General features: G+C 31.8%; 3 protein-coding genes and 2 long non-coding RNA genes across 10 annotated transcripts; 3 read left to right on the top strand and 2 right to left on the bottom strand.

Moving 5' to 3' along the window:
- The first annotated feature begins 388 nt into the window (after positions 1-388).
- On the top strand, positions 389-1,114 carry LOC114934378 (uncharacterized). The gene has a single exon (XM_029307065.2). The coding sequence runs from the start codon at positions 389-391 to the stop codon at positions 1,112-1,114; it is 726 nt and encodes a 241-aa protein (XP_029162898.2).
- A 3,726-nt stretch (positions 1,115-4,840) lies between these two features.
- Positions 4,841-8,598, bottom strand: LOC146722992 (uncharacterized). Of its 6 annotated transcripts, none has more exons than XR_014924813.1 (8): positions 8,084-8,591; positions 7,809-7,939; positions 7,403-7,552; positions 6,965-7,155; positions 6,446-6,655; positions 5,995-6,174; positions 5,550-5,687; positions 4,841-5,431 (listed from the first exon to the last, which is right to left on the bottom strand). It is a non-coding gene; the product is annotated as an uncharacterized LOC146722992 (long non-coding RNA). The 6 variants fall into 6 exon arrangements; XR_014924817.1 differs by having other exon boundaries at positions 4,842-5,431; positions 5,567-5,687; positions 8,084-8,598; XR_014924816.1 differs by having other exon boundaries at positions 4,842-5,431; positions 6,001-6,174; positions 8,084-8,598.
- A 1,900-nt stretch (positions 8,599-10,498) lies between these two features.
- Positions 10,499-11,588, bottom strand: LOC146722991 (uncharacterized). The gene is made up of 2 exons (XR_014924812.1): positions 11,310-11,588; positions 10,499-11,216 (listed from the first exon to the last, which is right to left on the bottom strand). It is a non-coding gene; the product is annotated as an uncharacterized LOC146722991 (long non-coding RNA).
- A 5,040-nt stretch (positions 11,589-16,628) lies between these two features.
- On the top strand, positions 16,629-17,795 carry LOC146722990 (uncharacterized). Its single transcript, XM_085483369.1, has 2 exons — positions 16,629-16,953; positions 17,576-17,795. The coding sequence occupies exons 1-2, from the start codon at positions 16,630-16,632 to the stop codon at positions 17,702-17,704; spliced, it is 453 nt and encodes a 150-aa protein (XP_085339495.1). The 5' UTR covers position 16,629; the 3' UTR covers positions 17,705-17,795.
- A 3,574-nt stretch (positions 17,796-21,369) lies between these two features.
- Positions 21,370-22,125, top strand: LOC146722989 (uncharacterized). The gene has a single exon (XM_085483364.1). It carries the CDS (start codon positions 21,370-21,372, stop codon positions 22,123-22,125), a length of 756 nt encoding a protein of 251 aa, XP_085339490.1.
- The last annotated feature ends 711 nt before the right edge of the window (positions 22,126-22,836 follow it).

The raw sequence follows: 22,836 nt of genomic DNA, 5'->3' as shown, positions 1-22,836 counted from the left end.
ACACGCAGGTCTACAATTAACGCTCGCTACGCTACGACGCGAGTATTGGGTACTGCGCGCCCGAAGTCTCGCCAAACTCACTATTTTTCGTTGCGTTATTTGTACTCGAGAAAGGGCCACGATTCCCTTCCAACAGATGGGTGATCTGCCTCGCGTGCGGGTGACTCCTCCCGCACGCGCTTTTCTCAATTGCGGACTGGATTACGCTGGTCCGGTGCTCGTACGATCCTTGTCTGGTCGCGGAATCCCGTCACGAAAAGCGTATATCGCGATTTTTATTTGCATGGCGACTCGCGCCATTCATTTGGAGCTCGTGGAGGGCTACTCAACCTCAGCGTTTATCGGCGCGTTTTCTCGATTTTGCGCTCGACGCGGCCTGCCCTCGGCCATGTATTCAGATAATAGCACGAATTTTGTGGGCGCCGAACGCGAGCTTACCGCCGCGTTTTGCGCAGCTATCAGGGACCCGGACTTTCTCAATCGAACCGCTTCCGATCGAATCACGTGGCACTTTATGCCACCTTCCGCTCCTCATTTCGGCGGATTATGGGAGGCGGGAGTACGGAGTGTAAAGCACCATCTCCGTCGAGTGATTGGGGCTCATACTCTCACATTTGAGGAATTCTCAACAGTCTTATGCAATGTGGAGGCGTGTCTCAATTCCCGACCGCTCGCTCCTCTCAACGACTCGGTCGACGATTATGAACCGTTAACTCCCGGGCATTTTTTGATCGGCTCGGCCCTGACCGCAGTTCCCGAACCTTCCGTTTTGAATCTTCGCGAAAATAGACTGTCGCGCTGGCAACTCGTGCGCCAGATCTCAGAAAGATTCTGGAAGTTATGGCTTGACGACTATGTAAATACGTTACAACAGCGCGTCAAGTGGAAACGACCTGCCAAAACCGAGATCCGCGTCGGTCAACTCGTCTTATTGCGTAACCCTCTACTCCCCCCTTGCAAATGGGAGCTCGCTCGCGTACTACGATGTCACACGGGTCAAGACGGATTAACTCGCGTTGTTACGGTGAAGACTGCGGCGTCCGAGTATAAGCGACCGATTAATAAGCTATGCCTGCTTCCAATCGATATCGAGAAGCTGGAGCCTCCGACGTAAAGCGACTTCACGCTCCCGATTTCAAAGGAAATCATACGTACTCTCGATATTCCGATCGCCTCTTTAAATTCTTCTAAATGTTCTCTTAGTTTTGTACTCATAGCATACATTTCGAAACGATAGTTTCGAGGCGAGCGGTATGTTAAGGACCGTCAACACTTTTATTAAATTCGAGTCTATCTATTCTGTAAATTTATGTCGTTCAAATTGTCGGTCCGCCAAGTCGTTCGATCTTGCTTATTGTGTCAATATTTTTAAATTACTCGCGTTATTTGTGTCAGCCTCGCAGTAACGGCCGTCCTTTGTGATTATCGTCTTAAAAATTAAATATTTTGGCATGACTCTCGTCGACAGATTCTCGTTTGCGAAAGTACCCTTCGACTTGTTTTCAACGTCTCTTGTTTATTCGTTGTTCTATCACGACTTTCGCACGCAGAAAACACCTTGAAGTGTTTCCCGGTCAAACTGTTTTTTTGCTTCTTCTCGCATGGGCAAATTGAAGAGCGAACCGGCGTTCCCGCCGACTCTTTGTCAGAAGCCAACGAGAAATCATACGATCGAGATCGCGTCTGCACCTTGAGAATTCGAACAACTTGGCGGACTTATCATTAGTAACGGGAACGCGGAACTCTATCTAAGTGTCGCGTCCGTGATACGATTCGCATCATTATATTTAATTCGGACAAAGTGAATAAATGACAGTGTTGTTAATTTGATTCAACCATGGTGCATTTATAAATCTGTTCCTCTCGCTCGCTCCCGTCTTCAATCTTCAGTCTCGCGGTCGCGGTCCACTATCATTCTGTCTCTCTCTTTCCTTCTCAACGTTCTATCACTCTGTCTCTCTCGCTCCTTCTCAACGCTATACCGCCGTCTCTCTCATCGCACATTCATCCCGCGTTCTCGCGGAGCGGAACCCGCCGCACGCGTTCACGACATTCGAGTGAAACTCCTCGAATCACGAACACTATAGTTGTAGCATAATTTGCTCTTCTTATAAAGTGTTAGATCTAAACATCAAATATTAATTAGAATTGATGATATTAATAATAATTATAATTTAATTAGACAAATAATCAAGAGTGAGTTATTTTACCTGTGATTAACACAGTGATGGAATGTAACACGTAAACTTTTGTTTATCAATATATATAATAAACTGTGACTCTTTTGATATGTGTAAATCAGTTGAACAACTAAGTTAGACTGGATATAAGAAACGTGTGAGACTTTTTAGCCTTTCATTGGCGATACAGTTGTTGTCCTGACAGTAACATAGCTGGTTTCTGTCTGTGACACTGAGGGAAAGTTTATTGAACTTGAATGTGTGGCTCTGGCATCCTGGTGTGATATGTATAGTTATAGACTTGTAATAATAGATGTCTTCTGCGAACTAAGCTAATATAGACTACAATTGCAGCATAATCCGCTCTTTTTATGTTGTATTAGATCTAAAACATCAAATATTAATTTAGAATTAATAATATCAATATAATTATAATCTAACTAGATAAATAAATAATCAAGAGTTACTCATTCTACCTGTGTTTACACAGTGATGGAATGTAACATGTAATACATCTGTTTATTATATATGATGAACTGTGATTCTCTTGATATGTGTAAATCAATTAAACTATAAGTTAGGCTGGATATAAGACACGTGTGAGACTTTATAATTAATCTCTTATTGGTGATACAGTTGTTGCCTCGATAGTAATATAGCTAGTCTTTCTATCTATAATACTGAGGAAAAGGTTACTGAGCTTGAGCATGTGGCCTTGATATCCTGGTGTAGTGAGAAATATCATAATATCAAGTACTTCTTAGTGGTATGTGAGAAGCGTTGTTTTACATAACTCTGAAATTGAACGAACGAATATATTTACAACTCCGAAATGTGACAAATATTATAAATAAAGGATAGTCTGGACTTACTTGATTAGAAAGTGATAAATATAAGGCCAACTTATCGAGCTGAATATTCGAGATGTTCAGTCAACTACCATTTATTACATGTATAAATTATAAAACTACAGTCATTATATTAAAACTAACGCAAATTACAATCATTCTATAAACGTTTCGACCGCACGCGGTCTTCTTCAGTATAATTATTGAAATTATTGCAGATTACCAATTATTGCAGACCTGGTTATGCAAGATCTTGAGGATACAGTTCTCAAAGCGTTGAATTTGGAATGTTTGTTTTATTTTCGTTATGTGGATGACATAATAGTGGCCACCTCTATGACTAATATGACTCAGATTGTGAATAATTTTAACAACTATCATGAAAGACTTAAATTCACGGTCGAACAAGAGGTTAACCATAGCTTGAATTTCTTAGATTTATCACTTAAAATTATTAATAACAAAATATATATAGACTGGTATCAAAAAGAAACCTTCTCAGGAAGGACGTTATCATTTTATTCAAACCACCCACTATGCCACAAAATAGGAATAATATATAACCTTGTAGACAGATGTCTATTGCTATCACATCCACTATTTTTTAATAAAAATTTGGAGTTAATTATTAATATACTCAGAAGCAATGGTTACCCTCTTGATCTGATTTTTAACAAAATTAATCATCGGATAGAACACATCATATCTAAGGGGAGCATTATAGAGAGACAGGCCAACATAGAAAGAACAAAAAGTATAAGAAATGACTCGGTCAATAAAAAATTCTTTGTCATTCCGTATATAGATGGGATCTCAGAAATGATTGTTTCCTCGGTAAAAAATAAAAATTGTATGGTAGGGTATAGATGTCTCAACAAACTGGACAATATTATTAAAGCGCAGAAAGATAAAACTAAACATCCATGCAATTCGAATGTGGTTTATAAGATCAGTTGCAATAATTGTAATGCATCTTATGTAGGCCAAACAAAGAGGCAATTGCAGACGCGAATAAAAGAACATAAAAATAATATTAGGTTGGACTCAACGAAACATTCAGTAATTTCTGAACACATAATAAATGAACATCATACTTTTAATTGGGACAATGTTAAGATCATGGACAACGAAAATAATTATTATAAAAGACTCATTTCTGAGATGCTACATATCAAGGAACAAAAAAATGGACTAAATTTAAACAAAGATACTGAGTTACTTAGCGAGTCGTATTTTGATATTTTGGATATATTAGCGAACAAGAAATAATAATAGGACAAATAGGACATTAACGAGTAAAACATAGATATTAGATCATATATAAACACGCACGCTCTCCGATCAAGTAGAGTTTAAAATGAGCTGTCTTTCTGTATTGTTGGTTTGTTATGTGTCATCCTTAATAACTGTTAATAAGTAGCAAAATTATCAAGAAGAACGATGATAGGTAAGCATACTACCAATTGTAGGGGATACATATTATAATTTGGACATGCGTTGATCGGTAATTTTTTATAAATCGCAGCGCCTACGGAACGGGTTAATTTCTCGCATATTAACGATGAAACTATCCGAGATCTGAACAAAATCAGGGATCATATCGAGGCGAACATTGTTGGACAGGACGGATTGAAACACGCGTTAATTACTCAAAAACTCTTGATTCTGAATAACTATAATTAAATTTCGATATTATGTGAATTGTAAGAATTTATATTTCAATAATTATACTGAAGAAGACCGCGTGCGGTCGAAACGTTTATAGAATGATTGTAATTTGCGTTAGTTTTAATATAATGACTGTAGTTTTATAATTTATACATGTAATAAATGGTAGTTGACTGAACATCTCGAATATTCAGCTCGATAAGTTGGCCTTATATTTATCACTTTGTTTTCAATATACGAGCGACAATTGTATTAATTTATTTTTACTTGATTAGAATCAGTGATTATCTCATATTATAATTAGTTATTAGACATATAATAATATAAGAAGTAATACATATATAAGAATTAAGAATATTAATAATTAGATAAATAAATAATCAAGAATGACTTACTTTACCTGCACTTAATATAGTGATGGGATGTAGCACGTGAAACATTTGTTTATCAATGTATATGATAAACTGTGACTCTTTTGATACGAGTAAATCAATTAATCAATTAAGATAGACTGGTTACAAGATATGTGTAAGGTTCTTTCCTTAATTAATCCCTTATCGGTGATACGGTTGATGTCTTGATAGTAACATGGTGGTCTTTCTATTTAATACTGAGGAAGGGATTATTGAACTTGAATCTGTGGCCCTGTTATCCTGGCGTAGTGAGAAATATCATCATAATATGAAGCACTCTCTTAGTGGTATGTGAGAAGCGTTGTTTTATACAACCCTGAAACTGAACAAATATATTCATTAAAAGAAGCTCCTAAATTGTTTTCTGTGTTTAGTAATTGGACTTATGTTACTTGATAACTATATATGGATCACATAATAATATAAGAGGTGATTTATACTTTCTGGATATATGTACAAGCATGGTCTGATGTTGACTTGTAGTATAGACGAAGAATACCAGAGAAATTTTCCTGGGCTGAATGAACTTATATGGAGATTCCCATCGTAGTGTGGTTTTTGCTCTTTTCAAGCCTTTCCTGATGCAAACAAACAAACAATTAAGTTAGAATTAATAATTAATATTCAGCTATCTGATGACTAGTTTATTAGAATAACTGATTTGAGTGAAGACTGATAAATTAAACAATTGTGTTGTTTCTATGACATTATAAGTTACGTAACGGGTAAATAACATTATAATTATTAATAAAAGGAACTAGTAATTGATAAACTTTCAATATTAACTAATAAACTGAATAGTTAGTGTGTGAATATGCTTATTCAATATTGGAGAATGAAAATATTATTCATTGAACAATTATAAGTTTATAGTATTTTAATTACATATACTATTGTGACCTGACAAGTAGTAAGATGAAATCTTTCTTCATTGATGATCTTCATTCTATAATAATGCTGATGTCTGTTGTCATCTGATAATTTGTGAAGAATACTAGAAATTCTCATTGAGCTGTGTTAATTTGTACGAAGATTGCCATTGTATCTTGATTCTTCAAGCCTTTCCTGATATTAACATACAATAAAAATTTATTAGAATAACTAAATTAAGTGAAAAACTGACAATTGAACAATTACAGTGTTTCTATGACATTATAAGTTATGCAGTGGACAAATAACATTATAATTATTAATAAAGTAACTAGTAATTGATAAATTTTCAATATTAATTAATAAACTGAACAGTCAGTGTGTTAAATTTGCCTATTTAATATTGGTGAATGGAAATATTATCTATTGAATAATTATAAGTTTATCGTACTTTAATTACACATACTATTGTGATCTGATAAGTAGTTGAAGAATAATAAATGAATAAGTCTTTTCTTATTGATAATCTTCATATTTATTATAATGCTGGTGCTTGTTGTATAAAGTCATCATTACTATTTGATAATTTGTGAAGAATATTGGAAGCTCTCATTGGGCTGTGTGAATTTACATGAAGACTGTCATTGTACTGGTTTTTGGCCTCTTCTAGCCTATCCTGATATTAATATATAATTAAAGTTAATATTAATATTTAATATTAATTATCTAAATAATTAGCTTATTAGAATAACTGATTTGAGTGAAAACTGACAATTAAACAATTATGGTGTTTCTATGACATTATAAGTTACGTAGTGAGCAAATAACATTATAATTATTAATAAAGTAACTAGTAACTGATAAATTTTCAATATAAACTAATAAACTGAACAGTTAGTGTGTGAATTTCAATATTGGAGAACGGAAATATTATCCACTGAATAATTATAGGTTTATAATACTTAAATATATACACTATTGATACCTGATAAGTAGTTGAAGAAGAAATCTTTCTTTATTAATGATCTTCATATATTCATTATAATGCTGGTGCCTGTTGTATAAAATCATAGGTATCATCTGATTTTGTGAAGAATATTAGAAACTTTCATCGGACCGTGTGAACTTATATAAAGACTGCCACTGCAGTATGGCTTTGATCCCTTCAAACCTTTTCTGATATTAATAAATAACCAAAAGTCAGAATTAATAATTAATTAATATTAATTACTTAAATAATTAGCTTATTAGAATAACTGATCTGAGTGAAAAGCTAATAATTGAACAACTGTATTGTTTTTATGACATTATAAGTAATATAATGGGTGAATAACATTATAATTATTGATAAAATAATTAGTAATTGATAGATTTTCAACATTTAACTAATAAACTGAACAGATAGTGTGTGAAATGTGCCTACTCAATAATGGAGAATGGAAATATTGCCCCTCGATGCAAATGGATCTCAACTGAAGAAGCTGATGCTGACGATACTGAGTGCTGCTAGCTGGAATACACCTTGGTGGGCTCTCTGAGGACTGCCTGGAGTTCAGCCATGGATGCGCAACTCCTGAAAAGTTAAGTGGCATTGATTACGGGTGTTCTCTATGAATTTGACTTTACGTAACATCACATTAGTAAAGGTTTTTAAGATTATAACCTAATAAATTGAAATATAGGTTGTAATAACCTTAATGACATTTAATTTATATTATAAACAAAGTTAATAAGTGAATTCAATTAGTACGCACACTATAAACTCATAAAGCGATAATAGACTACTATGATATCAAATCATATATAAATAAACAATATTAACTACTTACGCTGCATCTTGCTTTGCGAATAATCTTGAGGTATGATCACTTTAGTGTTAGAAATAATAGCCGGAATCTCATACCCTTGCGTTGAACTTATGATGACTTGTATTTGCCTCCGTGACTTGATGGGATGTGTACTTTAATAGCAAGAAAGTGTTAAACATATTGCGTTCGATAATAACAACACGAGTTATAGTATGCACTTAATTGGCATTGTAATTACAATTATAGAATTTGATACTTGATATTTATATGAGGGTTATAATTATATTAAGAATTACCTTGTATAAGTTATTGCATATTAGCATATATTAATAAGGATAATCAATGTTGGCAGCGTAAACCAGATTATTACAGCTTGACTGTGATCTCTATTTAGATATTTCTATTGCGAGTTCAATTAATATATAACATCACGTTACAACCTGTCACCTAATAAAGTGAGGTTGGGATTCACGTAGGATTGTTTTCTTCCTCGTGGATATACTAAAGCAGAGAGAAAGATGAGAGCGGCCAGGCCGGCGTTTTGGCTGTTACCGTTTTTACGGGACACAGATTAATAGACAGATCGCCAAAGGTCTGGATGAAGGAGAGACCAGCATTTCTCACTGATTTCAGCGCCATATTGTAGTAGTGGTCAATGCAGTAACTATTAATACGTTCCCAAGATAAGAGCGTCTCATGCTCATGAACTCGTCCGGCGGCATGTACGAGATTTATCTTTTCGTAGCGTTCGCGTATTTCGGAAAGGACAGAATTTTATGATGTTATAAATAAATAAATAAATAAAATATTAACCTGACCTATTATAATTATTTTTTAATAAATGTTTTATTATTATTATCATCTCAGTCTAAGTCGTTTAATTAATTTTTAGTTTTTTAATAATTAATTTAATTTATTCTAATCATTTTAATATGTGAAAAATACTAATACGTATACGTTTTATAATAAATTAATATATTTCGAGAGTCGAATTATATATTTTTAATAATATAAAAGTGTTCAAAAATTATATTTGACTTTTAATTTTAATTATTTTAGCAAAGAGTTCCGAAATCTCTTACACACATAATAGGGATTTTGTTCATCCATATAATTCGCAATTAAGTATATATGTTAATTATTAATTTTAATAAAATACAAAATTAAAATTAAAGGTCAAATATAATTTTTGAACATAAATATATTTAATTTGTTATAAAACGTATACCCGTGATAGTATTTTTCTCGTACAAAAATAACTAGAATAAATTAAATTACTCATAAAAAAATAAAAAAATAATTAAATAATTTATATTTTATATGATAATAATAAAACATTTTATAAAAAAAACAGATTTAATAAATATAAGTATATATATAACATGTACTTATATTTATTGAATCTGTTTTTTAATAAAATGTTTTATAAGCTTAGAAAACTTGACTTTGACGTAACTAGCAAATTTTATTTAATTATTTCACGACGGTTTGACGTAATAAAATGTTTTATTATTATTATATAAAATATAAGTTTAAATTCTTTAATTAATTTTTAATCTTTTATGATTAATTTAATTTACTCTAATTATTTTTGTACGAGAAAAATACTATCATGGGTATACGTTTTATAATTAATTTAATATATTTATTGTGTTTAAAAATTATATTTGACCTTTAATTTTAATTTTTATTTTATTAAAATTAATAATTAACATATATACTTAATTGCGAATTATATGGATGAAAAAAATCCCCATTATGTGTGTAAGAGATTTCGGAACTCTTTGCTATAAAATAATTAAAATTAAAAGTCAAATATAATTTTTGAACACTTTTATATTATTAAGAATATATAATTCGATTCCCGAAATATATTAATTCATTATAAAACGTATACGTGATATTATTTTTCTCATATAAAAATGACTAGAATAAATTAAATTAATTATTAAAAAACTAAAAAGTAATTAAACGACTTAGACTTAGATGATAATAATAATGAAACATTTTATTAAAAAAAGATTCAATAACTAGTAGGTCAGGTTATAATTTTTTATTTATTTATTTATAACATTATGAGCTATTAAGCTCATCATCTCGTTCGCTCTCTGTCTTGCTTTCATTCGGCAAGTCACAAACGATATATGATACTCGTATGTTCCTACTTCAACTCTCGAGAATCTGAAACAAACGAAACTCGTGTCCAATATACAGGGTGTCCGGTAACTAACAGACCAATGATTACAAATGGATTCTTTGGTCAATTTGGGAACGATTTTTCCTCAGCAAAAATGTCGAAAAAGGTCATCATTTTTTACAACTTTCCAATCTTTGTCATTATGTATCTTTATAACTAAGCCTTAAATTAAAATTTTATTATAGTAAACTCTACCTGAAATTAACTGAAGAATGTAATTATGTTAGACTTTTAACTCCAAAACGTTTAGTTTTCAAAAAACCTATTTTTTCAATCGCTTATAACTCGAAAATTATTGACTTCTCAACATTTTTGCTAAGGAAAAATCGTCTCCAAATTAGCCAGAGAATCCGCCCTTAATCATTGGTCCGTTAGTTACCGGACACCTTGTATATATTATATAAAAGTGTATAGCACGTCAGAAGCTTGTGAGCTTACAGCGATAAGTAAAAACAATTGCGTATTTATTTCATTGCGTTTATCTGTTTAAACGCGCGCTTTAATTTTTCCAACGTTTTTGCCTGTTTATATTTTAAAGGTCCTCTCTTCTAAAAATCTTGTTTTAAAGATCCTCTCCGCGAGCAAAATTCGAAAACATAAATTATTTAAATTTAATAAGGAAAACAATTAGATATTTAAAGACAAGGCTCGTGTGATATTATAAAATTAAGATTTAGAAAGACAGGGCCAACTATAACGAGCATATTAAATTAGTGAGAGATGTAATGTCAACACATAATTGATTTATTTCTTAGTAGATACAATGATAATAAAAATAATAAAACGTTTCGGCTGTTACCTCAGCCTTCTTCAGTAAATATAAAAACAATAAAAATTCTCTTAAGAAAAATTATGACATATTACGCATTAGAGTCTATTTTTTAATGAACATTTTGGTTTAATAAGTCGATGAATTTAAATTGGGTTACGCTTATAACATTTATTAAATTAGATATTTTTTCTAATCGGCTAACCATTTTTTAGTTAAGATGGTAAACTTTTTGATTATGTCAAAAAACATGTAAACGAGTTCCCTGTTGTTAGTAGAACAGGTTGACGGCCCATTCCACGTCATCAATTCTTTTGAACATTATTAGTTAAAATTATCGTCAGAACCGCTTGATATGAGAATTGAAAACAATTAGATGTTATCCAGCATCAAAAAGTTAGTCCCCATCATCAAGGATATTTCCGAGTAAGTTCGTCATTGCAGTATATTTCACCGTGATTGTCTAAGTATATTTTTATTTTTTTGGTATATTAATTTATATTAATAAGTTATTTTTTTTATGTGAAAGATCTTAATTGTGTTTAGAATTGCTTACTTAAATTGATGAGTAGTCAAGATTCCGCCAAGTTGATGTGTTCACTATACAAAGTCACATAAATTATTTAATATTTTTACTTTATTATTTGTAAATCCTCGGTAATTTCAAAATTTTTCTATTTGAAAATTATTAATTTTCTATTGCCAATTAATTGTATCACAGACTTTACTCTTACTCCCATTGCACTTTCGTTTGCGGTTTTCAGTATACGATTTTTTATCGTAGTTACTGAAAATTATTATTGTGAATTATACTTGTGCAGTGATTTGAAGAATTTACAATTTCGTTTTAATTGTTGATTTTTCAAAAAAATTACGAGATTCGCGGAAATTGCGTGCTTTCTTGGCATTTTCCGTTCGCGGCAGGCGGTTTATTTTTGATTGTTGCAAGTGTTTTTGTTTTCTTTTTTATTAAAATAGATAATAATAATGTGAAATAAATCACGATATTTGACAGATGTGCATATATATAGAAATTGTAATAATAATAATATTATATCATAAAATTGTAAATTGTTTCAATTTTTTATAGACTGCGATAAAAGATTTTACATTTGGATAAGAAACTGCGGTAAGTAAAAATATAAAATTCTTGAAAACGTAAAAATATTTGATAACGTAAAAAGGTGAACTTTGAAAAATAAGAAACTTAAAAATTGCACTAATAAATGGGTTATATATATGTGAGCCGTGCGCGGATGTAAGGTGTGTTATATCGAAATTTAATTAATAGAATTGAGAATTAATCCCAATTTTAAGTCTTACAAATGTCCAAGCTAATTTTTTGTACCTCGTGTACATTTTTGAAAGTTATATCGAAAAATTAAATTTTAATATGCGTCTTACATCTCACATTTCGCATACGGCTCACATATAGCCTATTTATCTCTTATACTTTATTTCAACCCTTATAGAAATTTATTACTAGTAACGCCAATTTATTACTTATTTCGAGTAATTAATCACTTTTATTTCGAATACTTAAATTACTGTATATTATAGTATTTTAAATACTCAAAATAAGTGATTAATTGGCGTAGTGATAAATTTCTACAAGAGAATAAGGAGCCTTTAAATTCTTAATGTAAAAAATTTCAAGTAATTTTCTTTAATAAAATTTAATTAAAAAATTTAATTAAAAAATTTTTGAACACTGTGTTATATCACATTTAAAATCGTGATTATTTCAATAAAAAAACATTTTATGTGTAAAAAATATATTTTTTATATTTAATAAATTTTATATATATATATATGCATATATGTAAAATATTCTCTCTCTCTCTCTCTCTCTCTCTCTCTCTCTCTCACACACACACACACACACACACACAACGGGGGCCAAATCTCTCAAATTGGTCTCATGATCAATTAGCCTGGATTCGCACCAGGGGCAAAGTCTGTTGGTAATGTCAAACGAATTTAGCCTGGACTTGCACCAGGGGCAAAGTCTTTTGGTCGAGTCTACGAAATTTAGCACGGACTCGAACCAGGGGCAAAGTCTTTTGGTTCAAGTCTACGAATTTAGCACGGACTCGAACCAGGGGCAAAGTGTGTCGGTAAGGGGCAAAGTCTATCGCACGAAGATGGCGGTCTCTTCTTTAGGCAGGCCTTTGGCGATCTGTCTATTAATCTGTGTACGGGACTGCTTGAAGCGCCCCTCGCACCCGTTTTCAATATCGGAACTAACTGCACACCCATTTTCTGGCAGGGTCGATAAAGTTTGTATTTGGTGCGAGTCCGTGCTACGCCCATAATTTTCGTGTTGAGAAACTTGGTGCTAGAATCCATTTCAAGTTCAAACCCTGCTGTTTTAATTTTTTTAATTTCGTTTTTTTTTCAAAGTTTTTTCAAAGTGTATTCACAAAAGTTATTATGTATTAGAACAATCAATTAATAAATTATTATTTGATAATTATTAAAATTATACGCACATTTTTTAACAATTTTGCTTATGTAACTAAAACTTTATAAGTTTGTAATCAATTTAATATTTTTTTAGTTTTCATAAAAAAATTGTTATCTTTCCTAATTATAAAATTGTTGAAAAATATGAAATCATTTTAATAATTATAAATTAATAATTTATTACTTTATTGTCTTACACATAATAAAGTATTTGAATACACCTTTAAAAAAAAATAGAAAAAAAATAGAAAAAGCAGGTTTTGAACTTGAAAGATCCAGAATTCTAACTCGTCGTCTCACCCACTCGACTACGCATATTACCTAACGTTCCTTTCTATCAGTACAGTACATTAGGGAGGCCCACAGAAACTTCAACAATTAAATCTTATTAATTATATATATATATATATATATATATATATATATATATATATATACATACAGGGTGTTTCATTTTAATTTCCCCAGGCAAATATTTCGGAAAATAATAAAAAATCGAAAAAATGTTTGAGACAAAAGTTGTATGATTTCTAGGGGGACATAAGATGGTGTTATTAATTTGACCTTGAAAAGTTACATGAAAGTTACGTGAAGATCATTTTGAATTTCTTAAATGGAATACCCTATATATTTTTGCATATTCCTGTAGCTTATGTTGAAAGCTTTCCAAAACACTATAAATAAATATTTTTTCATCAAGTACTTTTCGAGTTATAAGGTTTGAAGTTGACAATTTTTTTACATAAAATGTAAAATATCTTGTAAAACATTTAGTTTTCGCTAATCTTACCTTAACACTTTTATGCACAAAATAATGAGACCAAATAATTATTTAAAAAAGTATGTAATATGCAACAATGCAACTGCATACTTATTTACTTTAAAAGCAACTATTTGTTTTGTTTATACCAATTAATTGATCTCATTATTTTGTGCATAAAAGTATCAAGGTAAGATTATCGAAAACTAAATGTTTTACAAGATATTTTACATTTTATGTTAAAAATTGTTAATTTCAAACCTTTATAATTCAAAAAGTACTTGATGAAAAAATATTTATTTATAGTGTTTTCGAAAGCTTTTAACATAAGCTACAAGAATCAAGAATATGCAAAAATATATAGGGTATTCCATTTAAGTAATTCAAAATGATCTTCACGTAACTTTCATGTAACTTTTGAAGGTCAAACTAATAGCACCATCGTATGTCCCCCTAGAAACCGTACAACTTTTGTCTCAAACATTTTTTCGATTTTTTATTATTTTCCGTAATATTTGCCTGGAGAAATTAAAATGAAACACCCTGTATATATATTAATATATATAATTAACACGAGTTATTGTATCTTGTATTAGTGGAAGAGATGTGTAATAATTAATAATTAAAAGTTAAGCAATATTTAGGAAGACCGAGATTGTTTCCTTGTGAAATTACACACAATAAATTTTGTCCTCCTTTACATTGTTAGAAAATGTTTGAAGCGCTATCATTTCCCCACCACCTTGCGGTAGATAGCATGGTGCGCTTTTTTTATAGTGGTTTCCCCAATAGGCCTAATCCACTATTTTTATGTAATGCATGAAGCAAAAGTTGTTGCATAAGCTGTAATTTATGAACAATTGATTTTATTAATAAATATATTAAAACTGTAAATATTAATATAACTGTTAATGTAATTTTTAATATATATTATATTATATTTAATATTTATCGCCGCTTCTATTAATATGAAGTGCAATGTCAACGTGCAATAATGTACAATTATTTAAAGTTTCCATGCCTAATGTATCATGCCGGTATAAAAGAACGTCAAGTAGCATGCGTAGCCGAGCGACTAAGATGACGAGCTGAAATCGTGGACATTTCAAGTTCAAACCCCTGCCTTTTTCAGATTTTTTTTTTCACTTTTTTCAAATATGTTATTATGTGTAAGAATAATCAATATATCATTATTTGATAATTTTTTTTGTAATGGAACAAAATAAATTATTTTTTAATTCTGCAAGGAATTTAATTATTATGCAAACGCCCACACACATAATTTAGATATTCAATTTTTTTTAGTTAAAATGTTTCTTGCAATCTGTATACGACAATCAGTCCACTCGCTGTGCCACAGATTGCATCGCATAATACGCTCGGAGTTATAATACGATAGAGATCGCTTTTTTTCGCTGTTTTTCCTTGAAATAAATAAATTTTACGTGTTGTGTACGCGTGTTTAGTATATTTGTTTCTTTCATATTAATTTTAACTATAATTAGTTTTTTAATTAAGATTATTTTAGTGTTAGTTGTTTATTTGTTAGTGTCCTGTTTTCTTTAATTTCGCATTTTTTAATTTTCTTTTTTTTTTGGTGTTGGTGCTAATTATTATTTTTATTTTACAATGTCGAGTAAACACCGGTTTTACGATAAATGTGTGTATTTAAATTGCACAAATATTAGGACAAAAGATGGAAAACGTTTATTTCGATTTCCATTACAAACGGGTGCGAGACATGATTTATGGTTACGCAATAGTGGTGAGTTTATAAAATTGATTTACTTATTTATATCAATATATAATATATATTGATATGATATATGAAACAAATATATATATATATATATATTCTTTGTTTTTTTTTAATAAAATATGTCAGATATTATGTATGTTTACGTATGGATTACGTTGAAGTGTTTCTTTGCGGCGTTTTTCTGATCTCGCCGAACGATTCGCGAATCCTGTGCGAATAAAAAACGATACGCGTGTGTGTGTGCGTGCGATTGTGATGATCAGTTTCAGTTCGTCTTCAACGCTTGACGAGAGAAGAGGTCCCGAACTACTGTAAGTTTATAAAAACATTTTTGTATAACACATTAGAACGATTTTATATTATTTTTTTTGTCTAGAAAACGTTATGAAAACGATCTTGACGACGGCGACGATGCCGGTGGCGACCACGACGACGACGACGGAGACAATGCCGGTGCCGACGGCGACTATGCCGGTGCCGACGACGACGACGACGACGGAGACAATGCTGGTGCCGACGGCGACCATGCCGGTGCCGACGGCGACCATGCCGGTGCCGACGGCGACCATGCCGGTGCCGACGGCGACCATGCCGGTGCCGACGGCGACCATGCCGGTGCCGACAACGGCAATGCCGACGATGATGCCGATGCCGATGTCGATGCCAACGGCGACGATGCCAATAACGATGCCGGCCATGCCAGTGTCGACGACGACGACGACGGAGACGATGCCGGTGCCGACGGCGACCATGCCGGTGCCGACAACGGCAATGCCGACGATGATGCCGATGCCGATGTCGATGCCAACGGCGACGATGCCAATAACGATGCCGGCCATGCCAGTGTCGACGACGACGACGACGGAGACGATGCCGGTGCCGACGGCGACCATGCCGGTGCCGACAACGGCAATGCCGACGATGATGCCGATGCCGATGTCGATGCCAACGGCGACGATGCCAATAACGATGCCGGCCATGCCAGTGTCGACGACGACGACGACGGAGACGATGCCGGTGCCGACGGCGACGATGCCGGTGCCGACGGCGACCATGCCGGTGCCGACAACGGCAATGCCGATGCCGATGCCGATGCCGATGCCGAGAACGATGCCGGGAACGATACCAATGCCGACGGTGATGCCGATGGCGACGATGCCGACGATGCCATTGACGATGACGGCGACGATGCCGACTGTATCTATTTCATTAACTGTAAGTAATTTTATTTTAAATTTGTATTAGCATAGTACTTTTTTATATAAATTGTTTCATTAATTGTATTATTTCTATGTCTATATATATATATATATATACAGGGTGTTCAAAAAGTCCCGGACCGGTTGAATACTGAACTTGTAAAGTAGGCGTCGCACTGAAAAATGACCGTGATAAAAGTTGTAGGAATCCCTGGCTATCCGATGGTGACCTTGGCTGTGACCTTGACCTTGACCTTCAAGGTCATTTAAAGGTCAAGTCGATTTTTTTAAATGGAACCCTATATTTTTGACCCCGGAAACGAAAAGAGCGGAAATCATATCTGAACGTGAAATTTTCCGCTCTTTTCGTTTCCGGGGTCAAAAATATGGGTTCCATTTAAAAAATCGACTTGACCTTTAAATGACCTTGAGATTACAAGGTCAAGGTCACAGCCAAGGTCACCATCGGATAGCCAGGGATTCCTACAACTTTTATCACGGTCATTTTTCAGTGCGACGCCTACTTTACAAGTTCAGTATTCAACCGGTCCGGGACTTTTTGAACACCCTGTATGTGTGTGTGTGTGTGTGTATCGATAATATACATATCAATATATTCTTCATTTTGTATGTTTCAGCCGGAAGAATTACAACATTTTCTATTCTACATGCATGGTAGAGGAGGAGGAAGAGCAGGAAGATGGAGAGGAAGAGGCAGAGGAGGCAGAAGGGGCAGAGGCAGAGGCGGAATTAATATTTTTTTATAATTAGAAAAAAAATTTAATTTGTTTTCCATTTTTCTTAAGGAAAATGAAACTCATTATTTCTTAAAAAATATTTAATTTTTATATATGTATATGTGCAGAATCTGTAAACTTAAGATATACAGAAATATAATAAAGTATTGTAATATACCTTTTATCTCAATTATTTGTAATGCCACTGTATATGTATATATATATCCCTAACATTAATAACAGGGTGAGTTTTTCTAATCTTAATAGGCAAATATTTGGAAATCACGGGGTTATAGAAAAAAAGTTTAACTTTTTTAATTCTACATAAACTGCAATTTTCTAAAGTGTTCCTCTTTTTAATATTAGAAGAAGTAAAAATGTTTTTAAAATAAAAAATATAAATTTTTAATTAATATATGAATAAATTTATATATTTATATGCAGTTATATAACTTTTCTTTTTGAAAAACACTTGGTTTATTAAATTCAATTATTGTGAAAAAACTAATTAATTGTGAAAAGTCTTTTAGAATTTATTATTTAATTTAATCTTGTTCAAAAATTAGTTTTATCTTTGACATTGCCATAATATTTGCACATGTGATTAAAGCACATATTTGTTACATGTCTCCATGACATATTATGCAAGTAAAGAAAAATATTTATTTGGATTCTCTTTAATATCATACAGCTTTTATAACTTTCTAAATAATAAAATTAATAATTTTTTACACGTATAGGAAAATGTTTTAAGAAACCATATATATATCTTAAATTTAATTTAAATATGACAAGAGAATATACAGGGTGAGTCTTTTTAATCTTAACAGGCAAATATTTTGAAATCACAAAGTTATAGAAAAAAATGTTTCGTACAAAAGTTGTAGGGTTCAGAGGGGGACATAAGATGGTGCCATTGATTTGACATTGGATAGTCAATTGAAGGTCATGTAAAGGTCACCTTCAATTTTTAAAATGGAACTACCTATTTTTCATTACACATTCTTGTAGATTATCTCAAAAGCTTTCCAAAATTATATAATAAAGTATTTCTATAAGTAAAAACAATATTTTTTTATATTTGAAATTTAGAGAATCGTTATAAAAGGTCTAAAGAAAGAAACATTTTAGATCGGTGCTGCTAGCGCAGCGGAAGAGGTACACATGAGTAGTAATCCCGGGATCCCAGGTTTCAAAACTTGGTCTCTGCCTTTTTTTATTTATTTTATTTTATTTTATATGTATTACTTATTATGTAAAAAAATAAATATTCGGCAAATATTTATTGTTGGATATGCATATTTCTCATTATATTTAAATGCAGAAAATGATCGAAATATAAATAAAATATTTTTACAGAGAAATATTTTTACTCTTTTTGCAGATTTATATATATTTAAAAATTAGATTTGCCGAATATTTATTTTTTTTATATAATAATTTTAGTTTTTTACATAATAAATAATACATTTAAAATAAAATCAAACAAAATAAATATAAAAGAAGAAAGCACAGTCTAAATATAATTATGCACAATTTTGTTTTTTATATTTTTTTATATTCGTTATTATTGCATTAATTGTAGTTATAATTATTTCTTCTTTTTTTATCATAATTAATTAGAAATATGAAATACATGATGTTTTTTCAGTCACTCACTCATCTACACACACACACACACACACACACACACACACACACACACATAAAATGTTTTTCTTCTATTTCTGTTGCAGGAAATACTAGATTGGAAAAATGGTCTCCCGAGTCCCTTAAATGTGCAGGATTATGCGAGGACCATTTTAATGATGACTGCTTCACAAATAGTTCAAAAAGAAGATTGAAGCGGGATGCTGTACCAATCCATTTTGAAAGTGAGTATAATTATGCACAGCGAAAAAAAAGCAGACAAATGGAAATAGATAGACTAGCTCAAGAAGTAGACATACAGCAAGGAGTTAAAGTAATCGAAGAAAACGCCACACCAGTTATTGCATCTACCAGTTGTACAATAAATTCAGATATCATAATGATGAATGAGCAACCGGCAGAACAATCACTTAAAACATATAGACCATCAAATTTATGTTTTGATATTCCAGCGGAAGAGGAAAATATCATAGAATGGATACATCTAGAGCCGCCCAACTATGAAAGAATTATTATTGATAAACCTGATTTGCCAAAGAAAGAAAAAATCAATAAAACAAAAAATACGAATAATGAATTACATATTATAATTAATAATTTAAAACGTGAAAATGCTCGGTTGCAAAAACACATAAAAAGTTTAAAATATCGGCTACGTATGAGACGTATACCTAAAAAGCCAAAGGGAAATAAACAAAAAAAAAGGTAGTAAAAAGATTGATAAATGAACTAGAATTGCACCCCGTGGCAAAAGCTATGATAAATTTACAGTTACATACACCAAATGCAAAATATACAGAAGAAGAAAAAAATTTATCGAGGCAACTTTATTATTATTCACCCTCTGCATTTTGTCGCTTACAGAAAGCGGGTTGCAATTTTCCTGGACAGCGAACAATACGAAGATGGTTAGAAGAATATGACATAAAACCAGGATTCTGCAATTTTATATTTAATAAATTAAAAGAAAAAATAACTCAATTACCAATGGAGGAAAGAGTGTGTGCTTTGAAATGGGATGAAATGTATATTAAATCGTATGAGGAATATTCATCTAAGTTAAATGAAATAGAAGGCCTTGTAGATCTCGGACCTCTAGGTAGAAAATCAGAGAGAGCTAAATGTGTGTTTGTGTTTTGTTTAGATAGTTTAAATGCACGGCACCCATGGCGTCAACCTATAGCATATTTTCTTCCAGAAAAATGTATGAAGGCGAATGAAATAATTATTTTATTAAAAGAATGTTTAGATAGATTATATGAAACAGGTGCTGATGTGCAACTTGTGACATGTGATCAAGGCACATGCAATCAAAGTGCTTATGCTCAACTCGGTGTTGATACATCAGAGCAATTTTTCATATATAAAGAAAAAAATATTACGCTTCCTTTGATTTTCTGCATCTGGTAAAAAGATTGGCAAGTTTCCTGAGGACGCATAAAAACATCTATTGCAATGGAAATATAATTGCTTCCTACTCCGACTTTGAAACGACATGGTCCATCGACAATTCCACAAAAGGAGGTTCTAATTTATTGTCACACATAACAGAAGCGCACATTCGTCCAAATAGTTTCGAAGCTATGAATGTGAAAAGAGCATTCCAATTATTCAGTCATACTTTTGCAGCCGCGATAAGAACAGCTGGCCATGCAGGAGAATTAAATACAAATACATGGCAAGCTACAGCCGATTTTGCAGAACGCATGAATGATATTATCGATGCTTGCAATTCATACAGTTTAAATGTTAAATTTGGCGGAAAACGACCATTATCCCCTAAAAATCCAGATATTGAGATTTTATTAACAGAATTTGTAGAATAGTGTTTAAAATGGTCAAAATCACCAGAAAAAATAACTAAAGTACCTTGTTTCAACGGTTTTGTTATAACTATAAAAGCTATTCTTGCAACTTATAAAGCACTCTTAAGTAAAAATGAAGAATTTGAATTAGCAACAGGATTATGCAATCAAGACTCCGTGGAACATTTATTTTCCAAACTTCGACAACGCGGAGGATTTAATCCTAATCCGACTGCAAGAATGATACGACTTTCCATCAGGCACATACTTTCCACGGGATATATTCAAACGAGTGACAAAGGCAATGTACAATGCCCAGAAACAGAGACTCTGATTAATGAACCGAGTAAACTTACTAAGGCTATAGAAAATGTTATGGAAATCAGCAGTACAACTCTAGAATATGATGTTGATGAAAACGATAAGTTACTTGCAGAGGATGCAAATATAGTCGAAGAATATTTTGATTACAAAAATATCGAAAATGATGAACAACATAGCAGTTACGATGACAATGCAATAGCATTCTTCGCTGGATTTGTGGCACGTCGAAGTTTTCAAAAAAATAATTGTGAAAAATGCCGCGATGTTATGATGAAAACGCCAATGGACAAGTTAACAGCAAATGAGAAATACATACAATTTAGAGAATATCCGAATGATGATGAAGACGCTCCGACAATTACAAAATTAGTACGCCCAACAAATTATTTTATAAACATAATGAGAATACAGTTATTAGTATTTAATAAAACATGGCAGCATTATTGGGCATCTACACAAATTCTGGATAAAATTGTTGCGGAGTGTATAGAAGAAACAAATAAAATGCATGCTACATGGTTTGATATTAATGATGTGTGTTATAATCATCGAGTGCAAACATTAAGATATATGATTCTTGTAAAAATATACTCTCGCACGAGATACAATAATCGTGCTGGAAAAAAAACTGGTGCACCTCTCAGAAAAGTTAAAAATTTTTCGAACAAATAAAACAATTGCGTAAAAATTATTCAATGGAAAAATTTAAGAAAGGAATATATATATATATATATATATATATATATATATACAAACGTAAGCGTAAGCGCTTACGTTTAGTTCTCTACCATAGGCCTAAAAAAGAAAATGAAAGCAACAGAATTTAAAAAAGAAGAAAAAAGAGAAAGAAGATGAAAAAATAATAGGAAAAGGTAAAAAAGGTAAAAACTAAAAGGTAAACTAAAAGGTAAAAAAAATAAGACAAATCAAAGAAATTACATACGTACGTAGACACATTAATCCTTTCTTTTGTTATGTTTACTTGTATCATGATATTGCATTGCAACGCTCAAATGCATACAATATTAAATATTTGCAAATAATTTAACTTTTTAATAAACATTATTTTTGAATGATAAAAAATAAGTAGGAATTTTTTAATTTCGTAGAAGATCGCAATAACAGTTGAAACATTAGCCTAAATCACACACTGCCAGGTTCTATCACGGATATTAAATAAAAAAGATTTAATATGCGATCATGCTAAGAAATTTATAAAATCATGAGCATTTTTATTATTAGCAATAATGTGATACAAGTAATGATAGTAATGAGATTTAAAGAACATTTTAACAATAAAAATATGATCATTGGCATATGATATTCTAGAGAGAATAAGGAAAAATTAATAAATACATATACATTTGCTACAACAATAATATA

The sequence above is a fragment of the Nylanderia fulva genome, unplaced genomic scaffold, assembly GCF_048542155.1.
Source record: "Nylanderia fulva isolate GAGA-0341 unplaced genomic scaffold, ASM4854215v1 Scaffold249, whole genome shotgun sequence".
Classification (NCBI taxonomy): domain Eukaryota; kingdom Metazoa; phylum Arthropoda; class Insecta; order Hymenoptera; family Formicidae; genus Nylanderia; species Nylanderia fulva.
Note: the sequence above shows the minus strand (reverse complement) of the source record. Positions and strands in the feature narration are given on the sequence as shown.

What these genes read in the sequence shown, in the direction of transcription:
- LOC114934378 (XM_029307065.2), top strand. Translation starts at nt 389, where the DNA reads ATGTATTCAGATAATAGCACGAATTTTGTGGGCGCCGAACGCGAGCTT.
- LOC146722990 (XM_085483369.1), top strand. Translation starts at nt 16,630, where the DNA reads ATGCCGGTGCCGACAACGGCAATGCCGACGATGATGCCGATGCCGATG. An exon ending in CTGTATCTATTTCATTAACT is followed by an intron (nt 16,954 to 17,575) that starts GTAAGTAATTTT and finishes TGTATGTTTCAG; the next exon opens with CCGGAAGAATTACAACATTT.
- LOC146722989 (XM_085483364.1), top strand. Translation starts at nt 21,370, where the DNA reads ATGATACGACTTTCCATCAGGCACATACTTTCCACGGGATATATTCAA.